The 23,557-nt window shown below is 36.9% G+C and overlaps 1 protein-coding gene across 1 annotated transcript; it reads left to right on the top strand.

Moving 5' to 3' along the window:
* The first annotated feature begins 7,377 nt into the window (after positions 1-7,377).
* LOC112763489 (linoleate 9S-lipoxygenase-like) lies at positions 7,378-8,502 on the top strand. Its single transcript, XM_025809144.2, has 5 exons — positions 7,378-7,528; positions 7,612-7,932; positions 8,039-8,124; positions 8,217-8,324; positions 8,407-8,502. Exons 1-5 carry the CDS (start codon positions 7,402-7,404, stop codon positions 8,500-8,502), a joined length of 738 nt encoding a protein of 245 aa, XP_025664929.2. The 5' UTR covers positions 7,378-7,401.
* Positions 8,503-23,557: the final 15,055 nt, after the last annotated feature.

The raw sequence follows: 23,557 nt of genomic DNA, 5'->3' as shown, positions 1-23,557 counted from the left end.
TCCTCTTTTCGTTGCCTTTGTTAATTGCCTTCACTTCCTTGAATTCAAGAATTGGTGGTTGTGTGATTATTGGAGTGATTTCTTAATTAAGAGCCTCTTGAATTGGTGGTTCCATGAGCCCTTCCTTCATGTGATTTTCTGCTTCACTTGAGTTTGACTTCTCTTGATTGTCCTCCTCCATTCCTTCTTCACAACTTTCCATTAAGTCCTTTGGGAGGGAATCTTCATGTTCTATTATCACTTCAAATGCAATTTCAGGTTCAAATATTTCCACCACCTCTTCCTTTTGTTTTTCCTCCTTCTTCGTTGCACTCAACAGTTGAGCTAACTGCACTTCCATGTTTTTGAGGGAGTTCTCTTGTTCTTTCCAAACTTTTGTTGTCTTCTCCTTATATCTTTTGAGCATGGACTCAAGCTTTGAGAACCTTAAGTGGTTCATGGAAGTTTGTGTAGGTGGTGAGTTTTGAAAGGGGCTTTCTGTTGAAGCATGGTCAAGTGATGATATCTTTGGATGAATATCATATGGAGCATTAGAATTCCCTTCCCAGCCACCATTAGAATCATGACTTTCATCATTTTGTGGTGGAGGAAAATATCCCATATGGTTTTCTTGCTCATCTTGTGTCTCTGAAGCAAATCTCCATGGATTGGAGTGCTTAGAATTTGTATTTTCTTGGTGATATTCCCAGCCACCATTAGAGATTGATGATGGTGGGTGATATCCCATAAAATTTTGTTTGACCATAAGATGAGTTGAACTCCATTTGTATTTTGTAAAATGCAACATCAATGAAAATTGAAATTCATGTCACAGAGAAAGAATTTCTTAGTGAGGCAAAAAACACAAACACCTTGGTTTCAACTTAAAACAGAGAACAAAAATAAAAAAAATGCTTGATCTAGACTTCTCACCCACTTAATCATTGTTGATCTAAATCAATCCCCGGCAACGGCGCCAAAAACTTGATGGATTTTTTTGGAAAAACGAATTCCAACACCTAAAACTCACCGGCAAGTATACCGGGTCGCATCAAGTAGTAAAACTCACTTAGAGTGAGGTCGATCCCACAGGGATTGATGGATCAAGCAACTTTAGTGGGTGATGAGTTTAGTCAAGCTAACATTGAGTGAATTATGTGACGTTGATCAACAGAAAGTAAATTGTAGTGAAATATAAATGGCAGAAAGTAAATGACAATAAACGTAAAGGGCAAGGAATGTAAATTGGCAAAATCTTAAATGACAAAAAATGTATATTGCATAAATGTAAAGGGGGCTGGGTGCTGGAAATTAAAGAAAGCAATAGATCAAGCAACTAGAAATTTAAATGAAAGCAGTAAATAGAACTTAGAACAATTGCCGAAGAGTTAAATTGCAGGAAAAGTAAAAGGGATTGGGTGCTGGGAATTAAAACAGAGCTGAAAAATAAGAAGTGCAGTAAATTAAAGAACTCTCAGGTTATGAAATTCTGAAACAGATTGATTTAATACCAAAACGAAAATGAAGAAGTGCAGGAGAATTAAAACAGAATTTAAATTTAGCTCAATTGTAAAATCTAAAGGAGAAATTCAAGATCTCAGGAAACCAATGAGACTAGAAAATAAGTCTAGATCTCAATTCCTTCCTTGATCCAACAGAGAATAATTGAAGAAGAAAATAGAGAAGAAAGCAGTAAGAACAATTTAGATTCAAATCAAAATTCACTGAAATTATACAGACGAGCAAACAGAGAGAATTCTCAAGGTGAGATTGAAACAGAATTTCTTCAATTCTCCACCCAAGATTGAAAACAAAAATGAAAACTAAGAGAGAGCTCTCAAATCCCACTCCTACTACTCCTTAATGGAGCCAGCCTCTAATGCTCTCTATTCCAGCCTTTTTTTCTAAAATGAAAATGATGTCTTATATTGGCTTTTTACAAAATGAAAATGAAAATGAAAGTGAAATTAAAGACAAATTACAATTAAATGAAATTCCTATTTTATCTATCTCTTGTGCCTTTGAGTGATGATAATGGCCTTTGCTTGCTTTGGCTTTGGGTTGAAGATGGCATCTGTTGATTGTTCTTGGTCTTAAGAAGAAACTTGTTTGCATAATGGACTTTGGAGCCTTTAAGTTTGAGTCAAAGTTTGAGGCAAACTTCAACTCAAACGTTGGATTGCTGAAATTATGCAGAAAGGTTTTTGTCTGTCATTCACGTTTGAGTTCAAGTTTGGGGTCAAACTTGAACTCAAACGTGCTCCTTCCAAGATAACATTTGGCGCCAACGTTTGCCTCCAAGTTTGAGGCAAACTTGGACGCAAACGTGGCCTCCCCTGGGACGTATACTTTTCACCAACGTTGGCTTCCCTGGTGTATACTTTTCACCAACGTTTGCCTCCAAGTTTGAGGCAAACTTGGTCGCAAACATTGGCCTCCCCTGGTACAAATGCTATGCCAACGTTTGCCTCCAAGTTTGAGGCAAACTTGGACGCAAACGTTGGCTTCCTCCAGGGCTAATTGTTGCACCAACGTTTGCCTCCAAGTTTGAGGCAAACATTGGCGCAAACTTGGGCATCTTCAGCCTTGCTTCCTTGCTTGAGAATGCCCATGAATGCTAATGCTCATTCATTTATTCATTGGCAATTAAAAATCATGCATCCATTCATTAATTAATTAATAAAGCCAATTGCATTAACGTTGAAAGGGCTTGATATATTCTTTAGCCAATTGGCTTTAATATTGCATCCTTTTATTGGCTTTATTAATTAATGCCAATGTATTAACGTAGCATTCATTCTTTAATGATCAAATGCTTTATACATGCATTAATTTTTATTAGCAATGCTAATTAATGAACTTGAACGTTCATTCATGTAATGCCATGATTCATTGGCTTGAATGCATGCATAAGGCATATATATCATGCCATGGCTTCATGGTAATGGACCACGCTTTTAAAAGCGTGGCCTAAGGTTCCAAAGCGTGCGTCAACTCTAAAATGTGCCCAAAATTTCTCTTTTCTTCTTTTTAGCTTATTTTGTGCTCTTTTGCTTCTTTTTCTTCTTATTTCCTACAAAATTTATAAAATCAAAAGATCAAGGAAATATACCATTTAAGCACAAAAGAATACAATAATTAAGCACTAATTATAAATTTCTTGTATGAAAAAGCATAGAAAAACATGACATGGTGACATGTCATCATTACGGACCGCAGAAGTTGATGAAAAATCAGTTTTTACCCAAAGACATAAATCACCAATTTTTCCAATATTTGCAAACCAAATTCATTTCCCCTCATCCAAATGACGACAACCTAACCACATTCATGTAATTATACTCAACCAAAACCAAACCTACCTCATCTACACAATTTCACCCAAAACTATCAAATTCCACACCTCAATTCCTCAAACCTTATTATTCAATAATTAAACCAATTATTCACACATTCAATATCTAAAATCCATCCAATCCCTTATATCATCACACAATATACACATCAACTTACTTTCCTTACCTCTTTCTGGCCTCCGGCCCAAGATTCACGACCTCCGGCCCAAATTCACAATTTAAATTCATATTCCACAAACCTATATTCATTATCCAATTCATCAAATCCTCAACACACTAAACATACAAATTCACACAATTCTCAACCCAATCATTAACTTACATTACATATCAACTATGCATATTAGTACCAACCATTTACACAATCCAAACTTAATCCTAGGGGCATCTAGCCTAGGAATTCCCATCACACCACACGATACTTAAATGAAGCTTAAACCGTACCTCTTGTAGCTAAAATAATTGTCCTTCTTCTTGAGAGTCTCCACCAACCCTTAGCTCCAAGCCTCACCAAAGCTCCTCAAGCAGTATCAATCTTCTAATTGTGCACCAAAATCACCCAATATTCTAACATAATCAATTTTCACACTTATAATCAACCTAGGATTCATGAAATTGATAAATCACAAGGGTTTGAGTAATTCTTACCTTAGCCCATATGAAATAGGGATAGAACCCACTTAGAATCCATATTAGAGTATCCCTAAACAACCAAAATCACAAAATTTTAACACCAACTACCCAAAAACACGTAACAGTGGGGAATTTCGAAAACTAGGCAGAGATGAATAGAATAATCATCACAAAAACTAGATAGAATCGAAGATGATGAGAAGAGCGACGCGTGGTCGCAAAAGGCTCGTCAATTGGAGTTTCGGATCAAAAGTTATGGTGATTTGAAGTTTTATAGAGTTACGATTTTCTCTCTTCTTCCTCCATTTTCCATTTTAGCGCCCCAAACCCCTTTCATTAGGGTAAATGAGCTGAAATGCTGATAACTAATGTTTATATATGTTGGGTCTTGGGCCCACTTGGGCCCGGTTCACTTGGTTTGGTCCGTTTGCTTAATTTTGCGCCAAAACCTCTAAAATTAGAATTTTAAATCATATTTTAAATATTTCTATCTTCCCAAATTATAAGTTCTTATTTCTTAAAATTATTCACCTCTAATTAATTTTCTTAGCCACAACACCGAACAGATCACAGCCGGTACTGTCGGTCAAATTTCCAGTACGGATTTTTATTCAAAAAATTATGTTTTCTGACTTAGAAAAATTCACTGAGTCCAAATATCATATTCAAATTATCAAATTCCGATTGCTAAATTTTCTAACCATATTCCCTCCTATTTAATTTATTATTTAATTAATTACGGTTTGACCAGATTTTACATTCTATCCCCCTAACAGAAATTTTCCCCCTCGAAAATTCCATCGCCACCACGAGTACGTGATCATAGTCTGTCTTTATATCCAACGCATAGTAGTCCCAAGGTCTTTTTACTCTGCGCGTTTCCGTTGCCGCGCTCTGATTCTTTTATCTCCAAGGATCTCGATCATTCGTCCAACGCCGACCAACAGCCTCGTTCATTACTTTCATCATCTCATCAACTCACATCTTATTAAATCTCAAATCATGCCATTAATAATATCACCATCATCATTAATCATGGTCATCATCCCACATCACTATAATCAACCAAAAATCATCACCATATCTTAATCATACTCCATCACTATTCTCTCTCTCTTTTAAGCCAATTACCACTAATCACAGCTCAACTCCAAGCATAACCTCCAGACTTACTTTCTTACTCCCAAACCCTCGAATTTATATATAAATTGTTGTTTTAAAGTCTTTGACTAATTAATCAAAACTCTCTTCATTTTTTGAAATAAAATGAGTTTGAAATAACAAGTTAACAAAATCATAAGAATCCGATTTCCTTTAATAATTTATAAAAGCATTCGAAACACATTTCTTTTGTTAAAGTTACTCAAATAAAAAATTATTTTGAAAACCATAACCAACACTCTTTCAAATTCTTGGGAAAATTTCGACAGCACCTCCCTTAAAAACTGGAGTTTGCTACCCGTCACAGGTTCCTTCAAACCAATCTCAGTAGAACATCAACATTTCAATTTAATGGTTTTCAAATTCATCTTTCAAAACCAATCATCATAAATCTCAATCTAAGTCCAAGGTCACCATGACCAAATATCATAGTACTCATCTCTCAAACACGGCGACTTGCACTCACTCATCATCAAAATCTAATTACGCATCAACGATAATTTCTTCATCCATTTCAGAACCATCAAAGTTCATAGACACAATTTATCCCAATTACACTACTAGAAAACTAGTTATCACAGACGGATATTTCCGACGGATTTTATCCCACGGAAATACAGAGAGAATTTCAGAGGGATTTTTTGTCGAAAAACAAAAAAAATGGATTAGCATAAATTACAGACGGAAAAGAGAATCCGTCGATAATTCCGTCGGAAAAATTAATTTTTTTCCGCGAGAAATAGTTACAGACGGAAAATACGTCTGTAATTAAGTAGATAAAACGGTGCATTTTATTAAATTATTACATGTGGAAAATCCGTCTGTAATTTAAATTTTCCGTCGGTAAATATTGAGGTAACCCTAATTTTATCACCACCCATTCACAGTCCATTCACACTCCACACAAATCAAATGTCTCTCCGTCACCGAGTTGCTTCTTCTCTCCGTCGCACCAGCTTCTTCCGCCGCTGTCGTCGCTGCTTGCGTCACAGGATCTCTCTCTGTCATCCCTTGCGTCACACGGGCTCCCTTCGCTGCCGCTCTCGTCACGTCTGGAGCGATTCGTGAAACTCATCTCAACTCGGTGAAAACTCGGTGGTTATTGTTGAATGGTGAAGCTTGAAGCAAAGCTCGGAATGCTAGTTGACTCCGTTGGTAACTTCTTCTCCGGCAAAGACCAGCTTCTCCACTAACCAAATCAAATCGAATCAAACACTTTATATATAGGGTTGCATAGATCTTCAATCTTTTGATCTATTCGCACTCCACTAACCAGGTTAGTCCTAACTTCATCCCTTGTTTCTCTCGCTAATTTTTTATTCCAAACACGTTATTGTGTAGTGTCTTGCTCTGGTCTCGAAATTCGATTTGAAACAGTGCCGATTAGTGGTTAATTGCTATCAATTTTGTATAGTTGAACATATCTCTATTTTCGTTTTTTTTTTCACCCTCCAGGTTGGAATTGAAATGCAGAGAAAAGCAGTATTGCCGTTGAGGGACGCAAAAAGCAGCAATGCGAACCAGATGAAGGCTTTATGCGGCAAGGAAGCTTTGGTGAAGCTTCTGCGATGGCATTTTGGTGAAGCTTCTGTGCTGTTCTCTCAGGTTCATTTTTGCTATGTTTAATAGACTTGAGTTTTGGCAGAGCAGGAAATTGTTTCTGTTAGGAAATTAACCAACTGGATAAACCCTTGGGGGGAAAAATTTAACAATGTAATTCAAGCTGGTTGTTGTGAATTAAGTTAGTGGCGGATGTATGTCTCAATTGGCTGTTAATTAGGTAGCAAAGGGATTAAGGAATGACACAGGATTGAAATTAGGTATACCTATGTCAGACAGAATTTATGTTATGGCAGAATGGGTAGGTTATGGCAGAATTGTAGGGAGCTAGCTATTGTATGTATTATGATGGATATAAATTTCTATTAATCTCTTTATATTCAGGTTACAGCTTCAAAGATAAGTAGAGATCCACCTACTGGTATTGTTGATGCTTTATATGGCTCTGATTATATTTTATTTTTCTCTCCATTAATTCTACAATGCCATTGGTTATCTGTGGACTCTCTTGGTCTCCATAAAGATTCGACCTATGATCTTTATCTGTTGGTTATCTGTTGAATTGGGATTTTGATGCTTGCTGTTTATTAAGGTATGATTCATGAATTGTTGTGTATGTGAAATCTGAGAATTTTCACAAGATGACATTGATCTAGATTTTTATGCTTCTGATTGGTTTCCATAATTGTCTAGTTTATTAATTTCATTTGAAATGTCTATTTTTTACAATGATTTGGGGAATCCAGATAGCAATGAAAAATATGCTCGCCCTGTTCTTGGAGGATCTACTTTACCGTACCCTCGTAGAGGAAGAACAGGAAGGCCACCTACTAACAAAGGTCAATTATTTCACCTAAATATATAACATGTTTAATTTGTGTTATTAATGCTAATTAATTTTGCTTTCAACTTAATTAAACAGATCCTAAGAGTGAGAAATGGAGCGATTTTGTTTACCTACCAAGGGACGAAGCATTTGGTCACTTGAAGTCATCGGATTTTCTAACTTATGGATTAAAATCTGTAGCCCAAGATGTGATGCCTGTTCTCACAGATGCATTTGATGCAAATATCTTAACTCTTGAGTTTGGTGATTTTGCTGAAGTGGATAAACTCTATACTGGTGGAATTACACTACCTACAAACTTTCTCAGCAAGTTTTCCCCTTTGCCAGTACTCAAGGAAATTCTACGAACAGATGGTGAACAATTCCTTAAATATCCACCACCCAAAGTCATGCAAGGTATATATTTATATATATGCTACAATTATCTTATACATTAAACAATATTAATGTGGCAAATAATGTGAATATAATTTTAAACTGAAATTATGTGATACATATACAGTGAATAAATCTGCATGGATGACTGATGAAAAATTTTCTAGAGAAACACTTGCTGGTGTAAATCCTAATGTTATTAAGAGTCTTGAGGTAATTTGATTAATTTGTGGTAATAAGTTTTTAGGGAATTGCTCAATTGCATTCAATTATAGCTTGGATTTGGTTAATTTTCATGTATGCAGGAGTTTCCACCAGGTAGCAAGCTAGATAGTAAAGTCTATGGTGATCATACTAGTACAATGAAAAAAGAACATTTAGAGCCTAACTTAGGAGGGCTTACTGTAGAACAGGTAATTTTGTTTTTTTTTTTAGTATGTGGTAGTGATGAACAACTAACAATTAATTAATGAATTAAATTTGGGTGAAACTCAGGCTATTGAGAAGAAGAAATTGTTCATATTTGAGAAGAATAAATTCAAGCAAGACAAAGGCCTATGCTACAAGGACAATTTTCTTCTTGAAAGATGATGGAACTTTAAAGCCACTGGCCATTGAGTTAAGCAAGCCACATCCTCAACGAGAAGAGCATGGTCCTGTGAGTGATGTCTATCTACCAACATATGAAGGAGTTGAAGGTTATATTTGAGTGATGTCTATCTAGCTACATGCTTCTGTTCTTCACTTGACTATCGTTGCTAGGAGCTCGCGGCACTATGCTGGGACACGGTTTGTACTTTTCCAATCCTTTATATGAGTTTTTCAGATGATAAAGCTACATTCTGTTTTAATTCGTTATACTTGCAGTCCTTGAAGATATTATACATCTGCTTTTGTTTACATTTTAATTTTTCTAACATATATTGCTAGGTAAGATAGACCAGTCAATATGTTTCTTTAGCTAGGAAAGTAGTATTCCAATTAAAAAGTTTTGATAAGCCAATTACTTGGGAAAAGACAAGATACCCTAAAAATGCAAGACTATTCAGCTTGACAAGTCCATTGCACCAGTTTTCCAGCATCAACAGGTTTAAAGTTCTCCTCATTATTTCAGTCTTAACTTTTTTATTATTTTTATGGTTATGAACTCGGCCTTTTCAAACAATTGCTTGTATTAATTATATTAGTCCCTATCTATATTTAATTATTCAAAATTTGTTCTCATTTTAATTTATTCATTTGATCATTCATATTTTAAATTGTGTTTTAGTTTAGTCTTCTATTATTATCCATCAGTCCCATTAAGAAAAGTAATATTATGTCACTAATTCATTAAGCCAATTGCCATTTCAACTTCATGTTATTAGTTATGTCACTTTGGGTAATTACTCTCACTGACACTAACATTGACATTGGCACTATAACACATCATCAAATTTGATAGGACCTTATAATAATCAAAGCAATTATCCTCTTTCTCACATGTAAGCGATGTAACTCTTTTAATATATTTTTTTTATTTTGTGATGCAGGGTGAACGAAGTTTCCATCTGTTTGGGTTTTTGATTTGTGTTTCATCAACTATTGCCAGAGCATTCAAATCGGTGCTTCAATCTATTTTTTGATTTGAGGAAAACAATGCTTTCTCTGTGTTGTTGGCTTATGTATTTTGCAACTTGTTCATCAGGGTTCACTGAATTATATTAGTTCCCAGGTAAAGCTGGCCCTCCTTGTCTCTCCCAAGTCTTGAAGACATACTTAATCAATTTTTAACCCTTTAATTCTTATCTTCTGTGAGCTCTGAAGCAATGGTAAAAGGATTGGAGGAGTTAGCAATCAATATATAAACATTCATGTACCTTTTACTTAAGAGTTTAAAATTTTAATAGAGAGGGTCCATGACTACTATTATACCTCTTATTATGTTACAGTTTTCTAGAAAAACTCTTCTACCATCTAGCCCTTCTGGTCCCAGGACTTACATTATTGAAGCCTAGATTTTACTTCCAATTGGAATCCTCCTTGAGCACAAACCTCTTTAAACCTTAGGATGACCAATTGACCAAAAAACTAAGGTGGAGACGCCTCTAGGCTTAGTTTACATTTCCAAAATACTTTCTTATACATAAGCTGGTCAGGATCAAAGTGTGGACAAAGCACAAAATTCTGCTCAAGTATACTTCTTTAGACAGATAGATATAGTTTATTTAGGAGTCAGTGTTATGTTTAGAAGCGATGTTGAAAACAAGACTTGAGCAATTTTATTTCAGTTTAGACTAACATTAGCTATGCCATTTGTACTTGTATCAATAGTACAATGTATAACTCTATTTTTTATTGCGCTGTAAAATTGAAAATAAAAGTTTTGCAGAGCCTGTTTTGTGGAATTTGTGATTTTAGTCTAGACCTGTTTTTATGGAAATTATTTTGAGCTCTTTCAAGGTGCTAATGCACTATAATAGAATACAAAGTAAAATGGAGTATGGAAATGAAAAATGAGCATTACGATTACAGGAATTTGTATCATATATGCGTGGAGTGATGGATTCATTATATAAGCTTGATTATCTGGTTCATTCAAAGTAATAAGATTCAATTGAATGAGGTCGTTTTATTTATAATTAAATTACTTTCTGTATACGCACTTTGGTTTATAAGCCTGTTTTAGGATTTGTTCTAAGTTATTTTGTTCTATCCCTTCTTAACTCATTTCCTCACTTTTCCAAGTGTCCTATCCCCTCTGTTCTATGGTTTATTGTAAAAAACATCTGTTCCTTTTGACTAATGAAACACTGTTGGAATCTGCTGGGATTTGCAGGTGCAGCAACAACATTTGGTTATTCCTTCAATGCAAAGCCATGAATAGATGCTTCAACGAATCTCAAATTTTCACTTGATGGAGTCACTTTTGTCCTTGCAGTGGCACGGCTTTTCTCTATTGATTAGTATAGAAACCGAATCAATGGGAAGCAAGAAGTTATGATAGGATACTCAGACTCAGGAAAAGATGCCGGTCGTCTTTCTGCGGCTTGGGTGCTGTACAATGCTCAAGAGGAGCTCATAAAGGTTGCGAAGGATGTCAGTGGATATGTAAGCATTGTATATATAACCTATTCTATGATGTCTGCTGGATATTTAGATCAGCATCATATGATTGTGTCTCTAATACTATTGTTATTTATATAATAAGACTTTGATCCCTTATGATGGCATATTTGGCTATATAAAAAATGTTTCATATTTTATTTTATTTTATTTTATATTTTTAATACTAAAAAACAAGTTTATTTTGCAACGAAAAAATTTTAAAAAATTCTATTTTATTTTACAGACGGATTTATAGACGGATTTTCTGTCTGTAATCAGAGTGTGAGATAGTTTTCCAAGGTTCAAATTACAGACGAAAAATTAGTCGGAAAATCCGTCTGTAATTACAGGCGGAAAATTCGTTGAAAAGTTTGTCGTCTTAGGGAAATGGATAGAGAATTTACAGAGGGAAAATCTGTCGGTAACTGGTAAAAATCTGTCGGTAATTTTCCGACGAAAAAAAATCCGTCGGTAAATAATTTCCAACGAGGCTTTTACAGAGGGACAAAATCCGTCGGTAATTTCGTCGGTAACCAAAAATCCATTTGTAATAAAGACTAAATTTGTCTGTAAATCTATCTGTATTAATCCATTTTCTAGTTGTGTTATCTAGAATCATTATCTGCATTAGTTCACTAACCTTTTAAGTACTCAAAGCATAAAGCATTTCTAATCATACCCTGCTATTCCTTATTTTTACCATACTATGTTAACGCTCCAGCAAGCTTCTGCTGAGTCACTCTGATTATTAACCACCAAGAATCCAATCATGAATCCATGTCATATTCCCCTATCGAATCACAAAACCTAGGCCCACTTCTAAGCTTTCTCAACCTGACAGATATAATACTTACGCTCATTGTAAGACTCAATCGCATCCTCTTAAAAATCCTTGATCTCTATACTCAGATTACCTAATTGTTTAAAACCTATAATATCCGCTGCCTAACTGTCTGTCATCCTCCAATTTCTACACAAGTGCTCGATTTTCACAAACTTTCATTCGCATTAAAATTTAACAATTTCAATGTCAATTACAAGCCCCTTCTGCCCTAAATCATCAGACTCCAATCAACTCAAACCTAATTAAACAAATTGTTCAAGCAACTATCCACCTCCAAATGTTCCACTCATCAATCCAAAATCAACACACCATTCTCATATATACCACTGCCAATATTCCTACCACGGCGTTCCCTCACCGGTTCGTTCTTGGGAATTCCTCTTTTCGATTACTTCATTCATGTCCATGAGACACCATTCGAATCTTGTCCACACTAGACAAGCGATATTGAGGTGATCAGACTCAATATCTCAAGTTAAGTGCTTCAAATTACCAAAGGTACACTCATGAAATTCATGCTAGATGTATCGGTTAGATAACTTAACTAGCACAGGCACAGACTCAGAGTATGCATTGAAGCCCAAGCAGTTTCATCCCTCAGGCTCACGAGGACGAACTGCTCTGATACCATAATGTAACACCCTAATATTCAAATCCTTATGCTCGAGTCATAAGTCAATGATATTATGGTGGTACGACTCTCAGGTGGATTTTTAATACATAATTATAAGTAAAATTGGAAGGAGTATTAATCGAGAAGCCTGAAAAGAGTAAAAATAAAATCACAAAGTCGTACCATTCACGCATCGACAACTAAAAGATAAAGCGTGAAGTCAAAAGCGACGTACAGATAAAGGCATGAAGGAGAGTAAGAGAAGAACAGTATATAGATATATAACATAAGTAAATAGTCACTAGTCGCGACCCGTAAAGTTTAGTCCGGCTAGGTACAGTATGAAAGTAGTTGATAACAGTATCTCCTAATCTCTCCCAAATGAAACATAAGTGCCTCTATAGGCAAATTCAGAAGAGTTCAATACATAAAAAAGCTTTTCAAAATAAAGGTGGAGAGATTCTACGCAAAATATAATGTAGAGAATATAAAGATCTTCGCCATCCCTCAGATGAACTACAGCTTACTTCTGAGCATCTGGACCTGTGGTGCACGAAATCGTGATTGTTCATTCCTTGGTAACGGCGCCAAAAACTTAATATGCACGTTCATAATCTTAGTTCTTTTTCACAACTTCGCACAACTAACCAGCAAGTGCACTGGGTCGTCCAAGTAATAAATCTTACGTGAGTAAGGGTCGATCCCACGGAGATTGTTGGCTTGAAGCAAGCTATGGTCACTTTGTAAATCTCAGTCAGGCGAATTCAATTGGTTATGGAGATTTGATAATTAAATTATAATTAAAATATAAAATAGGATAGATATACTTATGTAATTTATTGGTAAGAATTTCAGATAAGCGTAGGGAGATGCTTTGTTCCTTCTGAATCTCTGCTTTCCTATAGCCTTCATCCAATCCTTCATACTCCTTTCCATGGCAAGCTGTATATTGGGCATCACCGTTGTCAATGGCTACATCCCGTCCTCTCACTGAAAATGGTCCAAATGCGCTGTCACCGCACGGCTAATCATCTGTCGGTTCTCGATCATGCTGGAATAGGATTCAGTAATCCTTTTGCGTCTGTCACTACGCCCAGCACTCGCGAGTTTGAAGCTCGTCACAGTCATCCCATCCCAGATCCTTCTCGGAATACCACAGACAAGGTTTAGACTTTTCGGATCTCAAGAATGGCTGCCAATAATTCTAGCCTATACCACGAAGACTCTGATCGTAGATCAGGAGGCTAAGAGATATGCATTCAAGCTTGCCTTCATGTAGAACGGAAGTGTTTGTCAGGCACGCGTTCATAGGTGAGAATGGTGATGAGCGTCACATAAAAATCACATTCATCATGTTCTTGTGTGTGAATGAATATCTTAGAGAAGAAATAGGCTTGAGTTGAATAGAAAAACAATAGTACTTTGCATTAATTCATAAGGAACAGTAGAGCTCCACACCTTAATCTATGGTGTGTAGAAACTCTATCGTTGAAAATACATAAGTGATAATGGTGTTCATTGGCTTCGGCCCCAGAGGGTGTACCAGAATAACCAAGACCCTAAAGGTAGTCAAAAGACTCTGAATATAATAGTAAAAAGTCCTATTTATACTAAACTAGTTACTAGAGTTTACAGAAATGAGTAAATGATACAGAAATCCACTTCCGGGCCCACTTGGTGTGTGCTTGGGCTGAGCATTGAAGCTTTCATGTGTAGAGGTCTACCTTGGAGTTGAAAGCCAGTTTGTAACTTATTTCTGGCATTTAACTCTGCTTTGCAACTTGTTTCTGGCGTTTAACGCCAGAATAGGGCAGAAAGCTGGCGTTAAATGCCAGTTTGCGTCGTCTAAATTTGGACAAAGTATGGACTATTATATATTTCTGGAAAGCCCTGGATGCCTACTTTCAACGCAATTGAGAGCGCGCCATTTGGGTTTTGGTAGCTCCAGAAAATCCACTTTGAGTACAGGGAGGTCAGAATCCAACAGCATCTGCAGTCCTTCTTCAGCCTCTGAATCAGATTTTTGCTCAAGTCCTTCAATTTCAGTCAGAATATACCTAAAATCACAGAAAAACACACAAACTCCTAGTAAAGTCCAGAAATGTGATTTTTAATTAAAAACTAATAAAAATATACTAAAAACTAATCAAATCATACTAAAAACTATGTAAAAACAATGCCAAAAAGCGTATAAATTATCCGCTCATCACAACACCAAACTTAAATTGTTGCTTGTCCCCAAGCAATTAAAAATCAAATAGGATAAAAAGAAGAGAATATACTATAAATTCCAAAATATCAATGAAATTCAGCTCCAATCAGATGAGCGGGACTAGTAGCTTTTTGCCTCTGAACTGTTTTGGCATCTAACTTTATCCCTTGAAGTTCAGAATGATTGGCATCTATAGGAACTCAGAATTTAGATAGTGTTATTGATTCTCCTAGTTCAGTATGTTGATTCTTGAACACAACTACTTTATGAGTCTTGGCCGTGGCCCTAAGCACTTTGTTTTCCAGTATTACCACTGGATACATAAATGCCACAGACACATAATTGGGTGAACCTTTTCAGATTGTGACTTAGCTATGAAAAAGTCCCCAATTAGAGGTGTCCAGGGTTCTTAAGCACACTCTGTTTTTGCTTTGGACCTCGACTTTAACCGCTCAGTCTCAAGCTTTTCACTTGACACCTTCACGCCACAAGCACATGGTTAGAGACAGCTTGGTTTAGCCGCTTAGGCCAGGATTTTATTCCTTTGGGCCCTCCTATCCACTGATGCTCAAAGCCTTGGATCCTTTTTACCCTTGCCTTTTGGTTTAAAGGGTTATTGGCTTTTTCTGCTTGCTTTTTCTTTTTCTTTCTCTTTTTTTTTCCGCCATTTTTTTTTCTGCAAGCTTTTTATTCACTGCTTTTTCTTGCTTCAAGAATCAATTTTATGATTTTTCAGATTATCAAATAACATTTCTCCTTTTTATCATTCTTTCAAGAGCCAACAATTTTAACATTCATAAACTACAAATTCAAAAGACATGCATTGTTCAAGAATTCATTCAGAAAACAAAAAGTATTGCCACCACATCAAAATAATCAAACTAATTTCAAGAATGAATTCGAAATTCATGTACTTCTTGTTCTTTTGTAATTAAAACATTTTTCATTTAAGAAAGGTGATGGATTCATAGGACATTCATAGCTTTAAGACATAGACACTTAGACACTAGTAATCATGTAATAAAGACATAAACATAAAGAAACATAGAGCATAGTAAACGAAAAATAGAAAGATAAGAACAAGGACATTAAGGAACGGGTCCACCTTAGTGAGGGTGTTGTCTTCTTCCTCTTGAAGAACCAATGGTGTTCTTGAGCTCCTCTATGTCTCTTCCTTGTCTTTGTTGCTCCTCCCTCATAGCTCTTTGATCTTCTCTAATCTCATGGAGAATGATGGAGTGCTCTTGGTGTTCCATCCTTAGTTGTCCCATGTTGGAACTTAATTCTCCTAGGGAGGTATTGATTTGCTCCCAATAGTTCTGTGGAGGAAAGTGCATCCCTTGAGGTATCTCAGGGATTTCATGGTGAGGAATTTCTTCATGCTCTTGTTGAGGTCCATGATCTCTTGTTTGCTCCATCCTTTTCTTAGTGATGGGCTTGTCCTCATCAATAAGGATATCTCCCTCTGTGTCAATCCTAGCCGAATTGCAGAGGTGACAAATGAGGTGAGGAAAGGCTAACCTTGCCAAAGTGGAGGACTTGTCAGCCACTTTGTAGAGTTCTTGAGGTATAATCTCATGAACTTCCACTTCCTCCCCAATCATGATACTATGGACCATGATGGCCCGATCCACAGTTACGTCAGATCGGTTGCTAGTAGGAATGATAGAGCGTTGGATGAACTCCAACCATCCTCTAGCTACAGGCTTAAGGTCCGGTGTTCTCAATTGAACTGGCTTGCCTCTTGAGTCAACTTTCTATTGAGCTCCTTCCACACATATGTCCATGAGGACTTGGTCCAACCTTTGATCAAAGTTGACCCTTCTAGTGTAGGGGCGTGCATTTTCTTGCATCATTGGCAAGTTGAACGCCAACCTTACATTTTCCGGACTGAAATCTAAGTATTTCCCCCGAACCATTGTAAGCCAATTCTTTGGATTCGGGTTCCTACTTTGATCATGGTTCCTAGTGATCCATGCATTTGCATAGAACTCTTGAACCATTAAGATCCCGACTTATTAAATAGGATTAGAGAGAACTTCTCATCCTCTTCTTCTAATCTCTTGTCGGATCTCCGGATACTCGCTCTTTTTGAGCTTAAAAGGGACCTCAGGGATCACCTTCTTCTTGGCCACGACTTCATAGAAGTGGTATTGATGGACCTTTGAGATGAATCTCTACATCTCCCATGACTCAGAGGTGGAAGCAATTGCCTTCCCTTTCCTCTTTTTTGAGGTTTCTCTGGCCTTAGGTGCCATTGATGGTTATGGAAAAACAAAAAGTAATGCTTTTACCACACCAAACTTAAAAGGTTTGCTCTTCCTCGAGTAAAAGAAGAAAGAAAGTAGTAGAAAAAGAAGAAAATGGAGGAGATGGAGGGAGAGAGTGTATTCGGCCAAGGGGATGAAGTGGTGGTTGTAATGTGTGAAAATGGAGTAGTGTTGAGGGCTTTATATAGTGGGGGAGGGTAGGTTTCGGCCATTAGGTTTGGGTTTGGGAGGGAAAAGAATTTGAATTTTGGAGGTAGGTGGGGTTTATGGGGAAGAGTGGATGGATGTGAGTGGTTAAGGGTATTTGGGGAAGAGGTATGGAGATGATTGGTGAAGGGTATTTGGGGAAGAGAGTTATGAAAAGGTGTGAAGAGGAGAGAAGAAGAGGTGGGGTAGGTGGATCCTGTGGGGTCCATAGATCCAGAGGGGTCAAGGACTTAACATCTCTGCTCCAATTAGGAGTGAAACGCCCTTAGAATGCATGTCTGGCGTTTAAACGCCAGCTTGCTGCTTGTTCCTGGCGTTTAACGCCAATTCCATGCTCTGTTCTGGCGTTAAACGCCAGTCTGGTGCTTGTTGCTGGCGTTTAATGTAACGACCCAATTTCTGGTATGTCATGATCATACTAGAAACTGAGCGCTACCAACGTGTCTACCTATCTATTATCTATTATTTATTATATGAGCCTGATTCGTTGTTAAAAGCGTAGTTATTTTACGAGGTACTTTTTTTTTTAAAAAAACATTTGGATTAATAGACGAAATCATTCATAAGCAATTCACAACTGATAGCAGATAAAACAGTTATAAACAACCACACATAAATACATCTCAAGTAGTTAACAACATTCAGTGATTCAGCCTTTATTATAGTATATAGTTTTAGTTAGAACACCCCTAGATATAGCTAGATAATAACTATATACATATATATACATACAACATCCCAAGCCCTGACCTGTTCAAGAAGTCCCTAAGCTGGCGCCCAGGCTAGCCTAGACTCTATACTCACCTAGTCCCTCTAAACTACTAAAGCGAGGGAAACTACGTTCTAGGTCTTCAAAACTCAAGTCAAGTGGAACGTCATCAAAAAATAGAACATCATCTGCTACTCCTCTGCACGATCAGACTTTTCCACAAGACGTCTCTCTGGTACCTCATGAAGTAGCCACACAATAGGAATCTCGTACACAGGATTTAGGTTAAAGTGCGCATACGAACGGAGTGCAGACGTTGGCTGGTCTCACAGTATATACATGTAAACATAAACGGAGTTCACTCTAGACTCAGCAGACTACCTAGAGCGGAATCTTTTTTTGCGAACGGTCGTCAGTGAACTACAGAAGTGTACCCAAACTTCCATCTGAAGGGGGAAGAGAGAGAGAAGGGGTAAGAACTGGGGAGTTCTTAGTAGGGTCGGGATTATTAGTTAAGTTCATTAATTCCGTGTTGTTTAGCAGATAAATAGCAGAATATCGAGAAGCAGTAGACAGAAGAAACTGATAAATAGAGAAAATAGAAAGCAAAACACAAACAAAAGAATACAAGAAAACAAAACACAGACACAGAGAATAGAATGAAAACAAAGAAAGCATACATTCAAATAACAATCATAACAGAGGAAATGCACAACCAAGTATGATGCATGTCTGTCCTATGCAGGCCATGAGCTCACGTGTCGGTTTACACCCTGCAGCCCGACATTACCTAGGAACTAGTCCTAGATATGGCTTATTTTCTGTAGGTGAACTTCGGCCAACAGAAATAGCACTCCTGTAAGTGAACTTCGGCTTACAGGAATAGTCTAAACACAACACAACAGCTTTCTATAGGTGAACTTCGGCCTATAGAAATAACACCTCTGTAAGTGAACTTCGGCTTACAGAAATAGTTTAATCACAACAACTTTCTGTAGGTGAACTTCGGCCTACAGAAATAGCACCTCTGTAAGTGAACTTCGGCTTACAGAAATAGCGCCCCTGTAAGTGAACTTCGGCTTACAGGTATCACAACTCTCTGTAGGTTAACTTCGGCCTACAGGAGCAACACCCTGAGATACACAATTGATATTCACTGCAGGTGAACTTCGGCCTACAGGAATAACAACTTACTGTAGGTGAACTTGGGCCTACAGGACCTCTAGGGCCAATAGAAAAGCATCAGATGAACATATAATAGAATATCATGCCACAAGGCTTAACTCTTTATCTTTATACTCTTCTCCTCTATTCTCTTTGTTATATTACTCTTTTCTCATTATCATCATTCAATATCATTCTCATTGTTCATCATTACTTTCACATTCTTATGCAGTACTTCTTTCTTTCTCTGTTCAATCATACTATACAAACTTTACAGCTTTTACTTTTACAATATCTTGGCTCAAACCATTTCTCTTTATCATATTACTCTTTTCACTTTGTCTTTTTACTCTGCTTTGATTACTCTTTTCTTTGTATCTCTTTACTTTTCTCTGGTTACTCTGTTCTCTGTGTTTTCTTTACTCTGCTCTGATTTCTCTGTTTAACTTATGTATTTAAAGCTTATGTAAATTTCGGTATGAATAGTTAGTCTGTCCCAAGTATAGGTTCATTAAATCTATACTGAAACAGTTTAACTTTTCATATAATACCTAACCCTAGTCGCGACTCAAGTACTAACTAAGTTGCCCTAGTTCGTATACTAGTCTCTGTCTGTTTTTCTGTCATTAAAACTTTACAGACTTTTTCTTCGACTTTTATCTTTTCTTCATCTTTTTATCTTTCTTTTATCTTTGCCTCACTAATATGTTCTTACCACTCCCTAAGTGTTTTATGAAGGTAATTATGAGATTCTGCGCTTAAAGTTGTCTTTCTAAAGCTTTTACAGAAAATTGCCTTTTCCGCATTATTTTATTATTTTTATTAAAATATTATTTTTAATTAAATATTATTATTTAATATTTTATTATTATTTATTATTTTATTAATATATTTTCGAAAATTACCTTAACTTTACCTTTAACCTTTAAAATTCACTTTTTACCACCCGTAACTTTTAATATTTCTACTTTTACCACCCTAACTTTCAGAAATTACCAAATAACCCCTCAAACACCAAAATATTTACTTCCTTGCCCTTTCTAAGATCTAAAAGGTGTTCTTCAATGTTCTTCACCACACTCAAAGTGTTCTTCGTGTTCTTCGTATATTCCTCAGATTCTTTCTCTGTTTTTACCTGTTTTTCAGTCTTTTCAGCAACCGATTTTTACTATAATTCATAATAAATTCCCAGCCACTAAAACCCCATCTTTTCTACATGATTTTAACACAAATTGAACCCCAATTTAAGGCCTAGGGTTCGTTTTTCCAGCAGCCCTCAAGAACAACATTCATAGCTTGAATATCATCAAATTTCATCAAAATTTCAACAAACTTTCATCAAGAATAACTCATATAAGCAATCAATTTCAAGCATAACCAAACCATATCATAATCACACATCTCAAACACAATCAATCAAGATTAAATTCGTCACACCCTACCTTGATTTGCTGCTCCAAATTCGGTTAGACTTTCAGGTGGTCCTTAAGCACTTTTTCCTCCTAAATCACATCAAGAACAACTTTAAATCCAAAAACTCTCAACTGACCAAATCTCACTCAGTATGTTAGGAAGAGATATCTCACCTTAGACTTGCTGGAAATTCACGTTTCTTGGCCCTCAAGTCAAGTTAAGCATGATTCCTAAGGAAGAACATCAAGAAAACACATGTTTTGCATGGTTTTCCTTGAAGACCGAATTGAAATGGGAGGGAGACAGCCATCTCACCTTATTTCCATCCTTGATAAGTTACATGGTTATGTAGAGGAAGAAGAGAGGATCATTTTGGTGAAAACGGAGTTTTGATTTGAGTTTTAGTTCAGAAGAAATCAAGCTTTGAAGATTAAGTGTTCATGAAAGTTTCTCTCTTTTCTCTCTTGTTATTTTCGGCCAAAATGATGAAATGAGACAGCCTTGGAGGTCTTGGGGGTGTAAGGTGAGTTGTGATTGGTTGGCTTGGAGGTGGATTAAAATAATATTAAAATATCTCTGGTGTACAACTACTAAAACTAGGTGTACTAGAACACTCGTAAAAACATCTCTAAAAATTATTTTCTGAGCTACTAGCATAAATGACACTAGTAACATATTTATTATGAGAATAGAACATTTATAATGAGGCCTTAGCATTGCTAAATTCATCAGAGAGTGCTAGTGCTAAGCTGCACCAGTAAACCGTAAACCCGGTTAAACCGATTTTCTGTTTTTAACAAAAACAGACCAGATAACCTTATAATGTCATTCAAGCATTTTCTAATACTAATATAATGATAATATTATACTATTATCTCTCTCCTCTCATGAATCGAGTCCGGTTCATCAAACAGAGACTATTTACGAAAATCAGAATCAAAACTGCCAACCGATACGGTTCAAAAACTAGGTTCTTCGCGATTGTATTATCGAGCTTGCCTCAAAGGAGGTTCTAGCTTAAAGATGACATAATGATAATGAGGATTGAGATGCTTGATGATATAGCAGAGGTGTTCCCTTTACTGATCTTCCGGAGAAATCCGTACTTTCAGAAAAGATCTCATGTACTCGAAAATCAGGGTTGTTACATTCAACGCCAGCTTGATGCTTCTTTCTGGCGTTAAACGCCAGTTTGATGCTTCTTACTGGCGTTTAAATGCTAGTAAGCTCTTCCTCCAGGGTGAGCTATTTTTTATGCTATTTTTCATTCTATTTTTGATTTTTCACTAGTTTTTGTGACTTCACATGATCATCAAACTAAAGAAAACATAAAATAGCAATGGAAAATAAATAGATATAATTAAATAACATTGGGTTGCCTCCCAACAAGCGGTTCTTTAATGTCAATAGCTTGATAGTGAGCTCTCATGGAGCCTCACAGATGTTCAGAGCATTGTTGGGACCTTCCAACACCAAACTTAGAGTTTGAATGTGGGGGTTCAACACCAAACTTAGAGTTTGGTTGTGGCCTCCCAACACCAAACTTAGAGTTTAACTGTGGGGGCTTTGGTTGACTCTACAGTGAGAGAAGCTTTTCATGCTTCCTCTCCATGGTTACAGAAGGAGAACCTTGAGTCTTAAATACAAGGTAGTCCTCATTCAGTTGAAGGACCAACTCTCCTCTGTCCACATCAATCACAGCATTTGCTGTGGCGAGGAAGGGTCTTCCAAGGATGATGGATTCATCCTCATCGTTCCCAGTTTCTAGGATTATGAAATTAGCAGGGATGTAAAGGCATTCAACCTTTACGAACAGGTCCTCTACTAATCCATAAGCCTATTTCATTGATTTATCTGCTATCTCTAGTGAGATTCTTGCAGCTTATACCTCACAGATTTCCAGTTTCTCTATTACAGAGAGTGGCATGAGGTTTATCCCTGACCCAATGTTACATAGAGCCTTCTCAAAGGTCATGGTGCTTATGGTACAAGGTATAAAGAACTTTCTGGGTTCCGGTTTCTTCTGAGGCAATGTCTGCCTTATCAATGCACTTAGTTCATTGGTGAACAAGGGGGGTTCATCCTCCCAAGTCTCATTACCAAATAAATTGGCATTCAACTTCATGATGGCTCCTAGATATTTAGCAACCTGCTCTTCAATGATGTCTTCATCCTCTTCAGAGGAAGAATAGTCATCAGAGCTCATGAATGGTAAAAGGAGGTTCAATGGAATCTCTATGGTCTCTAGATGAGCCTCAGATTCCTTTGGTTCCTCAAAGGGAAACTCCTTATTGGTCAGTGAACGTCCAAGGAGGTCTTCCTCACTAGGATTCACATCCTCCTCTTCCTTTATGGGTTCGGCCACACCAAGTAAGGTTATGGCCTTGCACTCTCTTTTTGGATTCTCTTTTGTATTGCTTGGGAGAGTACTAGGAGGAGTTTCAGTGACTCTTTTACTCAGCTGGCCCACTTGTGCCTCCAAATTTCTAATGGAGGACCTTGTTTCATTCATGAAACTTAGAGTGGCCTTAGATAGATCAGAGACTATATTTGCTAAGCTAGATGGATTCTGCTCAGAATTCTCTGTCTATTGCTGAGAGGATGATGGAAAAGGCTTGCTATTGCTAAACATGTTTCTTCCACCATTATTAAAGCTTTGTTGAGGCTGTTGTTGATCCTTCCATGAGAAATTTGGATGATTTCTCCATGAGGGATTATAGGTGTTTCCATAGGGTTCTCCCATGTAATTCACCTCTGCGATTGCAGGGTTCTCAGGATCATAAGCTTCTTCTTCAGAAGATGCTTCTTTAATACTGTTGGATGCAGCTTGCAATCCATTTAGACTCTGAGAAATCATATTGACTTGCTGAGTTAATATTTTGTTCTGAGCCAATATAGCATTCAGAGTATCAATTTCAAGAACTCCCTTTCTCTGATGTATCCTATTACTCACAGGATTCCTTTCAGAAGTGTACATGAACTGGTTATTTACAACCATGTCAATGAGTTCCTGAGCTTCTGCAGGTGTTTTCTTTAGGTGACTGGATCCACCTACAGAATGGTCCAATGACATCTTAGATAATTCAAACAGACCATCATAGAATATATCCAGGATGGTCCATTCTGA

The sequence above is a fragment of the Arachis hypogaea genome, chromosome 17 (assembly GCF_003086295.3).
Source record: "Arachis hypogaea cultivar Tifrunner chromosome 17, arahy.Tifrunner.gnm2.J5K5, whole genome shotgun sequence".
In the NCBI taxonomy this organism is placed as follows: domain Eukaryota; kingdom Viridiplantae; phylum Streptophyta; class Magnoliopsida; order Fabales; family Fabaceae; genus Arachis; species Arachis hypogaea.
The sequence above is the reverse complement of the archived record's forward strand: the minus strand, read 5'-3'. Positions and strand labels throughout refer to the sequence as shown.

Excerpts from the sequence above, each read along its gene's own strand:
- LOC112763489 (XM_025809144.2), top strand. The coding sequence starts at position 7,402 with ATGTCTATTTTTTACAATGATTTGGGGAATCCAGATAGCAATGAAAAA. Across the intron at positions 7,529-7,611 it reads AAGGCCACCTACTAACAAAG|ATCCTAAGAGTGAGAAATGG; the intron begins GTCAATTATTTC and ends TTAATTAAACAG. Across the intron at positions 8,125-8,216 it reads ATGTTATTAAGAGTCTTGAG|GAGTTTCCACCAGGTAGCAA; the intron begins GTAATTTGATTA and ends TCATGTATGCAG.